Source organism: Suncus etruscus, chromosome 9 (genome assembly GCF_024139225.1).
Source record: "Suncus etruscus isolate mSunEtr1 chromosome 9, mSunEtr1.pri.cur, whole genome shotgun sequence".
In the NCBI taxonomy this organism is placed as follows: Eukaryota; Metazoa; Chordata; class Mammalia; order Eulipotyphla; family Soricidae; genus Suncus; species Suncus etruscus.
Window position 1 is genome coordinate 58634867 of NC_064856.1, and position 15040 is coordinate 58649906.

The 15040-nt window shown below is 43.0% G+C and overlaps 1 protein-coding gene and 1 non-coding gene across 2 annotated transcripts; one reads left to right on the forward strand and one right to left on the reverse strand.

The window, feature by feature from the left end:
- The first annotated feature begins 5286 nt into the window (after positions 1–5286).
- AKIP1 (A-kinase interacting protein 1) lies at positions 5287–13958 on the forward strand. The gene is made up of 5 exons (XM_049781088.1): positions 5287–5693; positions 6657–6737; positions 9048–9167; positions 11368–11439; positions 13789–13958. Exons 1-5 carry the CDS (start codon positions 5472–5474, stop codon positions 13930–13932), a joined length of 639 nt encoding a protein of 212 aa, XP_049637045.1. The 5' UTR covers positions 5287–5471; the 3' UTR covers positions 13933–13958.
- Positions 10420–10526, reverse strand: LOC126019628 (U6 spliceosomal RNA). Its single transcript, XR_007499261.1, has one exon. It is a non-coding gene; the product is annotated as a U6 spliceosomal RNA (small nuclear RNA).
- Positions 13959–15040: the final 1082 nt, after the last annotated feature.

Genomic DNA, 15040 nt, shown 5'->3' on the forward strand with positions numbered 1-15040 from the left:
GATCGAACCGCGGTCCATCCAAGGCTAGCGCAGGCAAGGCAGGCACCTTACCTCTAGTGCCACCGCCCGGCCCCTGTTCTATCATTCTTACCTCCAGTTCCCCCATATCTTCGAGCGATGGCGAACCTATGGCATGCATGCCAGCTGTGGCACATGAAGGCCTTGCAGCTGGCACGTGGGAAGGTCCGCAATTAATAAATTTATAAAATTCATAGAGTTTTTAGATACTAAAATCTTGTTATTAAGGTTTAATTGACGTACTGGCACTTTGAGGAAATTCTTTGGTTTTGTGCTGCAGTTTGGGCACTTGGGCTCAAAAAGGTTAGCCATCACTGCTAGACAATTCCTTATCTCCCTCCCTCCCTCCCTCCCTTCCTCTCTCCCTCCCTTCCTTCCTTCCCCCTTTCCATTCTCAGGAGATGAGATGGGATTCTGGGATCCAATCTGGCTGTGCCTGTATACAAGGCAAATGTATTCACTGTACTGTAGCTCCAGCCCCAGTCTGGTACTCTCTAGTGTTCACAGCTCTCAGAAGAGCAAACTATGATTCCCCACAGCCATTTGCTGTAGGCGGCTTCTGTCCTACAGCAGCAAATCATATCACACAATAAGCAGCTATTCTTAGTCCCTTATGACAGACAAAATACTTTAGGCATCTTAAACTCAGGAAACAAAAGAGCTGGTCTTGGCTGGTTTTAGCCTGAGTCACGTTTACTGTTCACTGAAGCTCATTGTGAGATAAAAGGAGCCTGGACATCTTACTCAGGATCAGAGGAAGCAGAAAGGTCTTACTGTACCAAAGTCATAACTGATCATCTTGTTGGAACAAACTCAGGAGCCACTGAATATGAAAAGAAGTGAGACACCAAGGAATTGAATCTGGATTGCTTGCTGCAAGTCAAACACCCTAGCTGCTGTACCATTGTTTTGGCCCCATGTCGCTATTATTTATTTTGATCAGGTCCAATGAGAGTTTCACAGTGAACTACTTAGTTTTCTTTGATAAAAAATGCATTTTTGGGCAAAACAGGAGGGTGTTTGCCTTGCACGCTGCCAACCCGGATTCGATCCCCAGGATTTTGTAAGGTCCCCCAAACTGACAAGAGTAATTTCTGGGTACAGAGTAAGGAGCATCGCTGGAAGTGCCCTCCCCCACAAAAAAAGGCATTCTTGTTCATTTATTCATCACCAAGTGTCAAGACAGAAAAACGAAGAAGTCAAAATCAACTATACTTGCTCCAAGAGTCTTGCAGATTGATGCAAAGGCTTGTGGAAATTCAGTTTTCTCTGAAGTACAGTTCTCAGAGGTCTTTGGGGGAAATTAGGTTCACTTATGCCCCGGAATGGAATCACTCATTTGGTCGATTTAATCCTGTTCCTGAGTACACATGAACTGTCCATTGCATTTCACTGTGAGACTGAAGGAGGAGCCAGTGCACTGGATGCATACAGGACTGAAGGAAACAAAGCTAAACAGTGGAGAACACTAGAATAGAAGACTCTAAGGCCAAGGAGTAGGTCATTCCAGTCCAACCTGATGCCTCCCTTCAACTTCCCAGCTCCATTTCCAGAGTCCTCTGTGACTATCTAAGACCAAAGACAATAAACAGACCTCTGGGAAATTGAGCTGTCTCTAGCTCTCAGAAAATCACCGTAAACAGGCCTATGGTCCATGCTGCTGCTATGTCTGACCATCTGCCAATGCCATACTCAACCAACACTCGAAACAGAAGGCAAGCATCGAACTAATGGATTTACCAGTCTCATTGTTTTTGTCACTGGCACCCTTCAAGAGGGGGACAGGGCAAGTCTCCCTTCCTCTTCTGAAGCCTTGGCAACTGCACACACATCCTACACCAATGGCCCAATACATCACTTCCCCACTAATCTCTAGAGACACCTAACTGCCCCAAACTCCAGGTATGCTAACTTGGGGACTGAGATCTCAAAGGGCTTTTTAGACTCAGAGTTGGCTGCATACTCTTCTCTCTCTCATTTTCTCCTCCTCCACCATCATATTTTGAGAAGCCCCAGTAAGCTCGCCTATGACCCACAGCTGCCATCATGTGAGCTCATCGGCCCAGTTCCACATCCTAGAAGTCCTGGACTCCTGAATCTGACTGCATATTCAGCTGCATGACACTTCCTTATTTTTCAGTATTGACATCCCAGTAGGAATGCACCAAATAAAATGTGAAATTATCATAGAAACCATCTGAGATCAAAAAACAAAACCGAAACAATGCTCACCCAGCAACAAACAGCTAAGTAAATTTTCAGACAATTATATAATGACTCCATTGCTAGAATGACATTTTTATAAATTTTCTTTTAATAGAGCTTTAAATTTTTTAAATGTTATTACTGTTTAGTTTTAACAAATACTTTGTTTTTGTTTTTTGTTTTTCAGGCCACACCCCTTTGATGCTCAGGGGTTACTCCTAGTGAAGCGCTCAGAAATTGCCCCTGGCTTGGGGGGACCATATGGGACGCTGGTGGATCGAACTGTGGTCCTTCCTTGGTTAGCTTACAAGGCAGACACCTTACCTCTAGCGCCACCTCGCCGGCCCCTAGTTTTAACAAACAATTTTAAGTAAACTAACTAGTTTACTAATTAGTAACTAGTTTACTTACTAGTTATACCTGCCAACAGAAAGGCTTGTGAAAGGTCGAGAAACTGGGGACAATGGTGGAGGGAATGTTTCACTGGTGATGGAATTGGTGCCAGAACATTAAATGCCAGAAATAACTATATTATGAGGAACTTTGTAGACCAGTGATTAAATAAACACATATGTATATACATATACTGATATATGTACACATACACACACATATAGATCTGTGGCTCCTGACATTTAAAAAAACGGAATCTAGTAAGATTGATATCCCTGTATATAGAGACAAGAAAAGCTAAAAGCCAATTACCATATTTTCTGGTGTATAAAATGACTTTTTAATCCATGAAAAACTTCTTAAATGTTGAGGGTCGTCTTATACGACGGTATACAGCATGCTGCAACTTACTCAAGTTTTAGGGATGAGTGATTTGTCCCATTCTTTTTTATTTATTTATTTATTTATTTATTTATTTATTTATTTATTTATTTATTTTGGTTTTTGGGCCACACCCGGCAGTGCTCAGATGTTACTCCTGGCTGTCTGCTCAGAAATAGCTCCTGGCAGGCACGGGGGACCATATGGGATGCCGGGATTCGAAACAACCACCTTTGGTCCTGGATCGGCTGCTTGCAAGGCAAATGCCGCTGTGCTATCTCTCCGGGCCCGATTTGTCCCATTCTTACCGCTGCATCCCATCCAACTGCCAGGCATCATTACTCAGATCTCTGCTTGTCCTAATTCATCTTTCAAGGCACACAGAAGAGCTGAGTTACCGAGTGCTGCGTCCCATCCAGCCACCAGGTGTCATCGCTGGTATGCAGCTTTCTAGTGCTCAGTCACTGTTCGGCTTTGATAGGACACTGTCTCCCTCTAGATGTCCTATTAATCACTGTACCCCAGCCAGCTGCTCTTCGAGGAGCCCCCTCTCCCTGCTCTCAATGTAAATCACAATTGAAAAATCACAGTCACTCACTACAAGTGACAAATGTAAAATGATTGTTGGCATTCCAAAGTCCAGCTTTATTAAACATATACTGTTAACATTTGAGGGTTCTACTCTTTTTCTCTTATGTTTTTTAATTTCCATTTGGTGTGCATTAAAAAAGAGGTAGTCTTATATGACGAATATTTAACAGGAAAAGTAGGGGGTCGTCTTATATGCTGGAAATTATGTTAAATATTATGTTTGCACAGAATCACTCCATACGAAATTTGGAAGATTTGGAAATGCCAATCCACTTCTCAAGGATACTTGGAATTGTGTACATATAACTATGTTCTAGATTTACACTTAATTGACACGTTGAATGGATAGTCTTAGAACACTGCAACAATGGCGATGTTGCCATAGGTATGCAGATTTCCACTCACTTCTGAGAGAAAGTAGGAAAGGCGACACCATGGTCCCTCACACATCTCTGATGGCTAAACGGGTCTCCTGTGGAGGACACTAGAGTTTCCCTTGAGTATCAACACTTGACCTCACACAGGGTAGTCCAGCCTGAGGCCTGGCTACATGAACCAACCCAGGGAGTGGAGTGGACAATAAGGTAAACCTGGTTTAGTTCCTCATGCCAACTGAGGTGCAAGCAACCATTCTAGAAAGGTGGGTTAAAAGCCATCAGGATGAGAGTGCTCGCCACCAGCGGGGTGAGGAAACTACCATGAAGGAAATGAGTTAGCCCTGCTAAAGACAGGGTTCCTGTCAGGCTCTGGGTGCCACAAATGCCCATCTGCCACTGCCATCTTCCTCCTCCTGCACCTAGACAGCAGCTCTGAAGAGGTGAACTTAACTCTCTTCAAGCAAGAAAAGTGTTTAAAGTAGTGATATATCAAAGCATAAACCACCAGAGAGAGACGCCTGGCGGCCTTTATCTGACCCTCACAATTTTTTATTTTATTTTATTTTATTATTTTTTTTTTTGGTTTTTGGGCCACACCCGGTGGTGCTCAGGGGTTACTCCTGGCTGTCTGCTCAGAAATAGCTCCTGGCAGGCACGGGGGACCATATGGGACACCGGGATTCGAACCAACCACCTTTGGTCCTGGATGGGCTGCTTGCAAGGCAAACACCGCTGTGCTATCTCTCCGGGCCCTGACCCTCACAATTTTTTTTGTTTTTGTTTTTGTTTTTGGGCCACACCCGTTTGACGCTCAAGGGTTACTCCTGGCTATGTGCTCAGAAATCGCCCCTGGCTTGGGGGAACCATATGGGACGCCGGGGGATCGAACCGCGGTCCTTCCTCGGCTAGCGCTTGCAAGGCAGACACCTTACCTCCAGCGCCACCTACCCGGCCCCGACCCTCACAATTTTTGAGTGTAGGACACTGGAGTGATAGAGACACCACCAGGCGGAGTAAACCACGCCCACCCGGCCGAGGCAGAGGCTTTTCCGACCGCCGGGGTAAGATGACTCCGCCCCATCTGCCGCCAAGCCCCGCCCCGTTTCCTGCGCGGGCTGTTGCTCAGGCAGAGATCAGCGCTTGACGGGGGCGTGGCCTTGGACTAGGGGGCGTGTCATGTTACGATCGCCCCGCCTCTTGCCCGCAGCCTCCCGCCATTGGCTGGCTGCGCCGGCCCGGAGTCCCGCCCTCGGCTCCGCCCATCTTTTCCGGGCACGCTCAAAGCGCATGCGCCTTAAGTAGTTGCCGGGTGAGGCGAGGGTTTCCCATCAACGTAGGGGGAGGCTGGGAGGGGTCGAAAATGGAAGCGAGGGTCGGCGTGTGGCCGGCTTCCGTGGGAGAGCACTTTAAGGAGGAGGAGGGAAGTGGAGGCCCGGGTCCCCGCCCGGAACTGTTGCTGCTGGACCCGCCCCGACGTGCGTGTGTGTCTGTGCTCCGCAGGGAGCCATGGAGAACTGCTTGGCGGCGGCCTGTCTGAACGGGGTGGACCGACGCGTCCTGCAGCGCTCGGCGAGGCTGGGCCGGGAGGTGCTGGCGCGGGCCCAGCGACGCGCCGTCAACTGGCACTCGCGGGAGCTGCCCGCCGGCAGCTCGGGGCTCGCTCCGCGGGAGCGGCTCTTCCGGGAACGGCGCCCTCTGGCGGCCTCCCCGCGCGCTCTCCCCGCAGAGGTGAGGCTGGTGCTAGGGACCCGCCGCTTCGCTTCATTGGCTCGGAGGAGGCCGGCTGGGTGGGCCCGGGGCGCGGCTCTCGGGGCCTCTGGGGAGGCCGGCCCCCGAAACTGGGCACACGCCTTAGGATGTTTTAATTAGGGTACTTATCATTGTATTATTTTATATTTGTTATTATTTATAATACATTGCTTTCGTTATAAAATAATGATAAATATCATTTATAGTATTTTATGTTTTGATTATATTTTATTTTAATTAGGATATTTATAATTTTATTTTATATTTTGATTCTATATTATTTATAATATATTATTGATTAATAATTAATGATGTAATGATTTATATATGTTATAATATATATAAGTTACATGTTCATGATATAAAATATATCATGAATATATAATTTATGATATTTATAAGATTTATAATATATAAATAATAAATAGATTTATATTTTATTTTAATTAGGGTATTTATAATTTTTAGATACCTCTAGTGCCCAGTTCTGATTGGTTAGTTGATTTCCTTTTTTTTCAAGTGTTACATGCTGGGGCCGGAGTGGTACAGCGGTAAGGCGTTTACCTTGCATTCTGCCAACACAGGACGGACCCCATTTCTAATCCCGGCATCCCATATAGTCCCCAAGCCTGCCAGAAGCGACTTATGAACTCAGGGCCAGGAGTAACCCCTGAACACCGCTGGGTGTGACCCAAAAAAACACACACAAAAAAGTGTTGCGTGCTACCCTTCTCCCAAAATTCATCTTGTCCTGGATAAATTGCACGCTTGTGTTTTTCCTTTGAGCATTGTAATTCTTAGGAAGAGCCAGCCTACTTACTGAAAACAAACAAAAACAAATTAACAACAACAAACAATTGTAGAGGCCGTGTTGTAAAAATGTAAAAAGGAAGTTATTACTTCCTATAGGGAATACTCATGACTTGCCGTTTATTCAAATAGAGAGAAGAAAGACACCCAACCCTCAGTGCTTCCTTCAGAACAATGGCTGAGTTCATGGACTATACTTCGAATCAGTGTGGGGTAAGTTGATGTAAACCAGAACCATAGCTTTGATTTGCCTGCTGATGGATCAAGAGTGGATCTTTCTGGACTTTACGAATTTGAAGACTACTTATTTATCCTGGCTCGATTATAATCACTCAAGGATTTAAACCAGGTTATAAATCCAATTCAGAATTTATTGATTAGCTCTTTATTAATGCCTAAATCAAAGGTATTGAGGATACAGCAATGAACCGAAAAAATTTATACTCATTATTGTTTTCAGAGCCTAGTGTTGAGGGAATCCTATTTACTGTATTCCAAAATAATTAAATCTAGATATTTATTTTCTGAGTTTTGAACTGAACTAAAGTTGCCCCCCCCCCAAAAAAAAACAAAAAAGATTATTGTAAACTGGATCTGAACCTCTGTTGTCAAAATAAATTGAAATTAAAGCCCTGGGGACTGGAACTATAGCACAGCACAGCAGTAGGGCATTTGCCTTGCACATAGCCCACCCAGGGCCAGGGCAGACCCAGGTTCGATTCCTGGCATCCCATATGGTCCCAAGCCTGCCAGGAGTGGTTTCTGGGCACAGAGCCAGGAGTAACTCTTGAATGCCACTGGCTTGGCCAAAAAATCCAAAATAAATAAATAAAAAAATAAAACTAAAGCCCTATATTAAATTTTAATTAACCTCTGTATCAAATTCCTGGTCACATAGTTTTAAAATATGTCCCCGTGGACCCATGTCTGTTGCTGACCAAGGTGTTTATCTAGAGCGGATGCTGTGCCCACATTGGAGGAAGGGGAGAAGGAACCAAATCCAAATTTCTGCCTTTTATTGACTAATACCATCTCTCAATCTTGTCTTCATCATAAAATGAATATCTCTAAAGATCTTTCCAAAATTTTATATCTTCTTTCGGTTTCTACTGTAAGATGGATATTTATATATATAAATGTTATAACTGGAAGTTATAACAACTTCATAGATCACAGTAGTATGAAGAACTTTAGTAACATATTTGGTGTCATTTACTGACAAATGTCCTGAAGACCCTCTTCTGAAATCCAAAACTACACTGGTGGTGGTTGTTGCTTGTTTTGGATCACACCCAGAGGGTCATGGTTTTGTGGTACTAAAACAGGATTGCATAAGAATAATTCAGAGAATAATTTTGTGTTTTTATTCTGTTCGATGGTTTTAGGAAACTAATTTCTGCTCTACCGTAAAGACCAAACATTGGTTTGTGGTTCAGTAAAAGGACTAATATTTATCTTTGGATTGCAGTTGAACAAGTTGATGTTCTTTATTTGGTTTTTAGTTTATACTTTAGTTGAAGTCCCTATTATGGAATAGAACCTCAGAATAAGTTTTCTAGAGAACACTTTAAGAACAATTTTCTGGATTTGACTTCACACTTCTGAAGCAGTCCCCAAAACATCATTAGATCCATATCCTGAAATGCTTTTCCCAGCTTCTCATCCTTCTGGCCACATGCATTAGACCTGTGCATATTATGTCCAAAATAATCTGGCAGTAATGTCCTCATCATTATTCCTCATTAAGGGGAAGTCTAAGGTTAATTTTAAGGGGGAGGAAGAAAAAGATAACAGCTTTCTGATCATTTGGTTTATTTGTCTTAAATCAGAGACTTTTTCTTTCTTTATTCTTTTTACTTATTTATTAATTGATCAATTTGGGGGCACACTCAGCGATGCTCAGGGGTTACTCCTTGCCCTGTGCTCAGAAATTGCTCCTGGCAAGTTTGCAGGACCACATGGGATGCCAGGAATCTAACTGGGTCTGTCCCAGGTCGGCCACATGCAAGGCAAATGCCTTACTGCTATGCTATCTATCCAGCCTCAGAGACTTTTTCTTTTCTTCTTCCACATAAGTAGAAAGGCTGCATAGCTATTGGGTTTATGTTGCTTTATATTTCTTGTTTCTCTCAGGGAAATCACTCAGCTGGTCCTTGTCTTGAGCTTTAATGAACATGAAACTATGTTTATCAGAACTTGTTAAGAGAGGAGATGAGATGAGATGAGATGAGTGGGCAATTTATATTGGGACTGGGATATGAAGAATTTTATCCTGGCAGAAAGGATGGTCATACCCAGCTTTCATTGCAGAATTCCTGCCCTATATAGGCAGCAGATGGCAGCAAAGGAATATCAAATGCAGTTTCTTTCTCTGTTGCCCCTCTACATGGGCCCTGATTTATTTCGACTTCAAGCCTGCTAATTTACCTCCTTTGCCTGCCTTCTTAGCCAAGTCACAGTTTTGTTTTTGAAAATTTGATCAGATGATTTGGTTGCTTGACATCTTTCATATTACTTCTCTAGAAATATTACTCATCCATGCCAGAGGAAGGATGTGCCACCCATGTCCACCGTTACCACAGAGAGAAGTCAGAGATGCACTTGTGTTCAGACAGAGGGAATGGTCATCAGGTGTGTATCTTCGTCTGCCCCACCCTCTCTCCTCAGCCATTCAAAAAAGGAGGCCCTGATCATGGAACTTCCGTTGAAGCATTATTGTTAGATGTCTATGACTCAGAATGATAGTGTTTAGCAGAAATGAATCAACTCTTAGACTCAAGAATTTATAGCATTCCACATGAGCTTCTTGGACAGGTCTAAGGAAAAAGTATTGGGGCTAGAGCCATAGTATAACAGTTTTGCTTTCCTTGCAACCTACCTAAGCTTGATTCCCGGCATCTCATATAGTCCCTGAACTCTGCCAGGAGTAATCTCAGTTCAGAACCAAGAGTAAGCCCTGAGCACCATAGAGTGTGCCTCCCCCAAGAAAGAAAAAAATGTCTTCTATGTCTAGAGTAGAAATATTTCAGTATCATATATTCTAAGACAGTGATAACTGTAATGTCTAATACTTTTTTTAACTAAGTATAGGAGGACATCTCAACATTTTTAGCCCACCTATTATAAAAACCACCTATTTCTTACTACCTATCATTCTGAGGAAGCCAACGATTCTGTTGTACTGATGGTCAGGATTCCTTTATTATTGCTTTTGTTTTGGGACAATAGTGAGATAGGTGGTATTTATTTCATTTTGAAACCACACCTAGTTGTGTTCAGGGTTTATTCCTGACTCAGTGCTCAGAAATCACTTCTTGGGCTTGGGAAATTGTATGGGATGTCAATGTCAGAGACTGAATCAGAGTCAGCAGTGTGCAATGCAAGCAGCCTTCCCGTGGTACTATATCTTTGGCCCAGTGTTGCTTTTGGTGGGGGTATGGTGTGCGTGCATGCATACGTGCATGTGTGTGAGTGTGTGTGTGTGTTTTAACCCCATTAGTTATACTCACAGATATCAAACTTAAGTCCAGAGTCTAATCAACAAGTTGGATTCCTGAATTCTGTGACCTGTAGCTAAAGTAGGAAGACCATAGAGAACTGCACAAAGCTGGATGCAGATGCCCAGTCTATTTTTGTGACCTGGAATATGAAGGGCAACATCAAATCCCAAATTAGGACCTCCCTTTTTTACTCTGACTTCAGATTCTATAGATAGACTTGACCTAACCTATAGGGATGTTACATGTGGGCAGAAGCCATTCTTGTCTTTTCCATTTCTAGTCCCCATATATAATGTCATATAAGATGGAAGGTGGTGCCTTGAAAGAAAATGTACTTTATCATTTCAACCTGTTCTCTTCTTGTTCCTCTATTTCTTTTTTTTTTTCCAAGTTTTAAAAATATGGAACGCTTCACGAATTTGCGTGTCATCCTTGCGCAGGGGCCATGCTAATCTTCTCTGTATCGTTCCAATTTTAGTATATGTGCTGCCGAAGCGAGTACTTGTTCCTCTATTTCTGAGAAACACATTAGAGAATTCTGTTTGAGAGACTGCTAAGGTTCAATCACTTTCTGTGCTCAACCTCATACATGACCACATCCTTGGCACCAAATGCCAGTTACTTTTTTGGTTTGTTTGTATTTTTTTGGCCACATCTGGTGGTGCTCAGGGCTACTGCTGGCTCTGGGTTCAGGAATTACTCCTGGATTGCTCTGGGAATTATATGGGATACCAGAAATCAAACCTGGGTTGGCTATAAGCAAGGAAAATGCCCTATTGCTGTACTATCACTCGAGCCTTAATGTGTCAGTCACATTTGCCCTCTTTTCATATGATCTAATAGTCCTAGGAAACTTAAGACTCAAAAAAATGTCAATTCTTCCTCAGTAAATAGCAGAGGTTTGATTCACACTCATTTCTATCTGACTCAAAGCCTAGGTAAGGATAAAAAGTAATCATGGGAGGGCCGGAGAGATAGCATGGAGGTAAGGCGTTTGCCTTTCATGCAGGAGGTCATCGGTTCGAATCCCGGCGCCCCATATGGTCCCCTGTGCCTGCCAGGAGCAATTTCTGAGCCTGGAGCCAGGAATAACCCCTGAGCACTGCCAGGTGTGACCCAAAAACCAAAAAAAAAAAAAAGTAATCATGGGAAATTGCTGAGTAAAAATATTTTACAGAATTTATTAAGACCCTTACTATGTATATGACGGAGGGTGCAAGGGAAATATGGAGAACAATTGTCTGTCCCTAATAAGATAGTAAAGTTCAGAAGTCAAAACTTTTATAATGTAAAAGTCAGACTTGGGCACTAATCACTCATTTATGTTCCAATTGTATTTGCAGAAAAAAGACACATCCCCTGACCTTGGAAACCTCTATCAACCAACTGAGTCTACTCTCAAGGCATCCCAGCCCGTGAGTATAGAACTTGTAGTGCATAGGAATTCACCTTTGCAATTCCACATGCCACTTGACTTGTTCCACTTGACTTGATTACTACATAGGGCTGTATACTTGGTATATGGTTTTTTTTTATTTTCAATTGGAATGCTCTTATTCTGTGGCAAAGTATAAGATACTTTATTTTAATACTAGAGAGATAAAGAGCTGGAGCACATGCCTGACATGCCCAGAGCTCTAGTTTAATCCTCAGCACTGCATGGCTTCTCAGGCATCTTCAAGTGTTGCCCTGCTGGCCCCCAGCACCATCAGGGAGGCTGAAAAGAAACAACCATTATTTGGATTTGGGTTTGATACAAAACTGCTTGGAATCCTCTCTTCATTTGAAGCTCCAGGGTTACTCATTTTGCCTGAACTCATAGTTGTGGTTGGAAAGAATGTTAAATATTCACATCTCAGTTCCTGCGGCTCATCTGGGTTGGCACAAAGTCCTGCAGGATTTTCACCATCTGTTCATGCAGTAGAAGGAGCTGGACCTCCTGCTTACACAGTGAACCCCACGGATATCACTCTGAAACATATACATTGGGAAAGATCAGGTTCCAAAACATTTGAAGGAATTTGTTCCAATTTTCCACAGTGTTCCTCTATAAAAACATATCGTGGTGAGCTTTTCATTTTTAGGATGTTGTTTAGTTCATGAACCGAGGGACCCTTTGACACTTGGAAGGGCTGGAATTTTGAGAGAAAAAAACTACAGAATGTTTCAGTAACAACTTGCTTAACTGTTTGTAGGCAGTATGTTACTAGTCAGTATTTAGGATATTCTAAAGTTTGTTGGAACTAAGAATATCTTGCTTCCAGTTCAACTATAAGTTGTTAGGCTTTTGATGCTTTTGATGCTTACAACACTTGCTGAATTTTCATAATGATGTTCATGGTGTTGGAATCATAAATATCCTTCCCACATACTGTATTTCTTCTTTTTTAAAAATTATTTTCTCCCTTGAGATATAAAGTTGTATTTTTATAAAGTATCATAGTTTATATATTTGGGTTATTTTCAGGTCCTTGTATCATAATCCCTCAGTCCCAACCCCCTACATCCCACCTTCTAGTGTCTTCTTTTTTGGGGGGTGGGGTCACACCCAGCATCGCTCAGGGGCTACTCCTGGCTCTATGCTCAGAAATCGCTCCTGGCAGGCCCAATGGTGATTATGGGTGGTGTGATTATGGGTGGTGTATGCAGCTGGCAAGACTGGCAGGATGGAATCCTGGCCTACCTCTCCCAAAATTGCCTCAGTTTTCAGCTTTGATGCTGTGTGCCCATGATTTTTCATGGCTTAGTTTACATTTCTTTTTTTTCTTTTTTTTTTTTTTTTCGGCCACACTGTTTGATGCTCAGGGTTTACTCCTGGCTAAGCGCTCAGAAATTGCCCCTGGCAACTGCCCGCGGTCCTTCCTTGGCTAGCGCTTGCAACGCAGACACCTTACCTCTAGTGCCACCTCACCAGCCCCTGGTTTACATTTCTTTTAAAACTAGAATTTGTCTATGGAGCTTGCTGATGTGACATGGCAGCAGCAGCTGTGAGGCCTTGGCCTTTATGCTCAGCTCAGCCCTAAACATAAAATCCAACATCTTTAGCTCTTTGTGTTTTATATATAGAACAAGTCCTCTGAGCAAGGGCTTTTGCCAACAGATAATTTGCAGGACAGCATGGAATCTACTTGGAGCATTCTCAGTTTTAGGAGAAAGGTTTTATGAGAAAATCATAGTTAAAAAAAATTTTTTTTATGATTCCAGTATTTGACCATCAATATTCCTGAGTACCTTTGATATTCCAAACAATGACTACAAGCTCCTATCTATCTGTTTCTGATATTTTACTCCTAGTAATATTCTGACTTTTCATGTTTTCCTAAAGCACCTGAGCATTTGCAAAATGTTTTCATATGTGTGTGAAGAGTCTTAGCAAAGATACATGAGAGAGGGGCTAGAGAGATAGCAAGAAGGTAAGGCGTTTGCCTTACATGCAGGACAGTGGTTCAAATCCCTGCATCCCATATGGTCCCCCGAGCCTGCCAGGAGTGATTTCTGAGCGTAGAGCCAGGAGTAACCCCTGAGCGCTGCCAGGTTTGATCCCCCCAAAAAACAAACAAACAAACAAACAAAAAATACACGAGAGAATGAAGCCTAAATGGCAGCCTTATCAATAGGCCCAGGGGAGCTTTGAAAGTAAGCCCTCCATCTTCCCCTGCAGTGCTTCATTGCCTGCTACTCTGACATCCAAAGATAGCTGGTGGCAACTCCTACTGATACAGGATCTCTTTCTCTCTTATCGCTCTTATCTATTTTCTTTCCAGGCTGAGAACATCTCTAAGGACCTCTACATAGAAGTATTTCCAGGGACCTACTCTGTGACCGTGTGTTCAAAAGGCTTAACCCAGAAGACTCATGTGGTGGCAGTGAATTCAGGACAGAGTGTGGACTTGGACTTCCCTGCATGATGCTGATCTTCACAGCCATCATGTTCCATTTTCAAGTAGTGAGAATAAACTGCCTGACCATCAACAGTTGGTACAAGAGCAGGATTACTCTGTAGTGATGGTCGGCCTTCCTGTGAACTGTTTTGTCTTTGCCATTGTCTATTTTAACTTACAAATGTAGAATTTGCCCCCATCCTTCTTGCCCAAAAGTAATAATGTTATGATACAGTCTGAATTATTTTTAGTACTTGCTTTTTAAGTAAAGGTTAATTATGATAATAAAAGAAAAGATTATGAAATGGAGAAAAATTTCTTTGTATTGGTATGAAAGGCACAACAAAATGATTTTTGGGTACAACTGTAGGTTTTATGAAAATAAAGGCAGAGAGCCTAAGGACGTTTTCCCATCACAATCCAGCGTGCACCATAGCTTCTGTGGAAGAGAATTTCAGGATAACCTTACCTGGTCTGTGACAGGGGAACTGCTGCACACTCCTGTCTCTTACCACATGCAGGCAGGTGCTGGAATTACTGCTTTCAGATGTGGGGAACGTTGTGTCTTGCTTTTCTATCACTTGTGACCAGCACTTATTTCCACTTAAGGAAGTCTTATCAGTCACTTTGTAACTTAGTAGTTACCCTTGCTATTCATTTTTAGCAATACCAGAGAGCAAATCCAGGTACTGAGTCACATCCCCAACCATTCAGACTATCTCACTCTCCTTCCTCATACTCTTGCCCTTTGGCTATTGTTGTAGTAGCCATACCCAGCAGAATGACCATAGATCAAATCTACCACCACTAATTTTTAGCTTCCAATGAGAACAGTAGACCTATATTGTGACTTCAAAGATCAAAACTCAGGACAGAGAGCTAGTATTCAGGTTTAAGGCACTTGCCTTACATACAGCTGATCCTGGTCTAATTCTAGGATACTCTTGCTCCCATGACCACCACTGGAACTATCCCCAAGCTCAGAACTGGGAATAGCCACTTCCTACCTCACCCCAGGACTCCCATGAGTGGTCTAAAAAAATAAATGATAAAAATGAAGGCCAGGAGCCAGCGTGGTGGCGTTAGAAGTAAGGTGCCTGCCTTGCCTGCGCTAGCCTAGGACGGACCTAGGTTC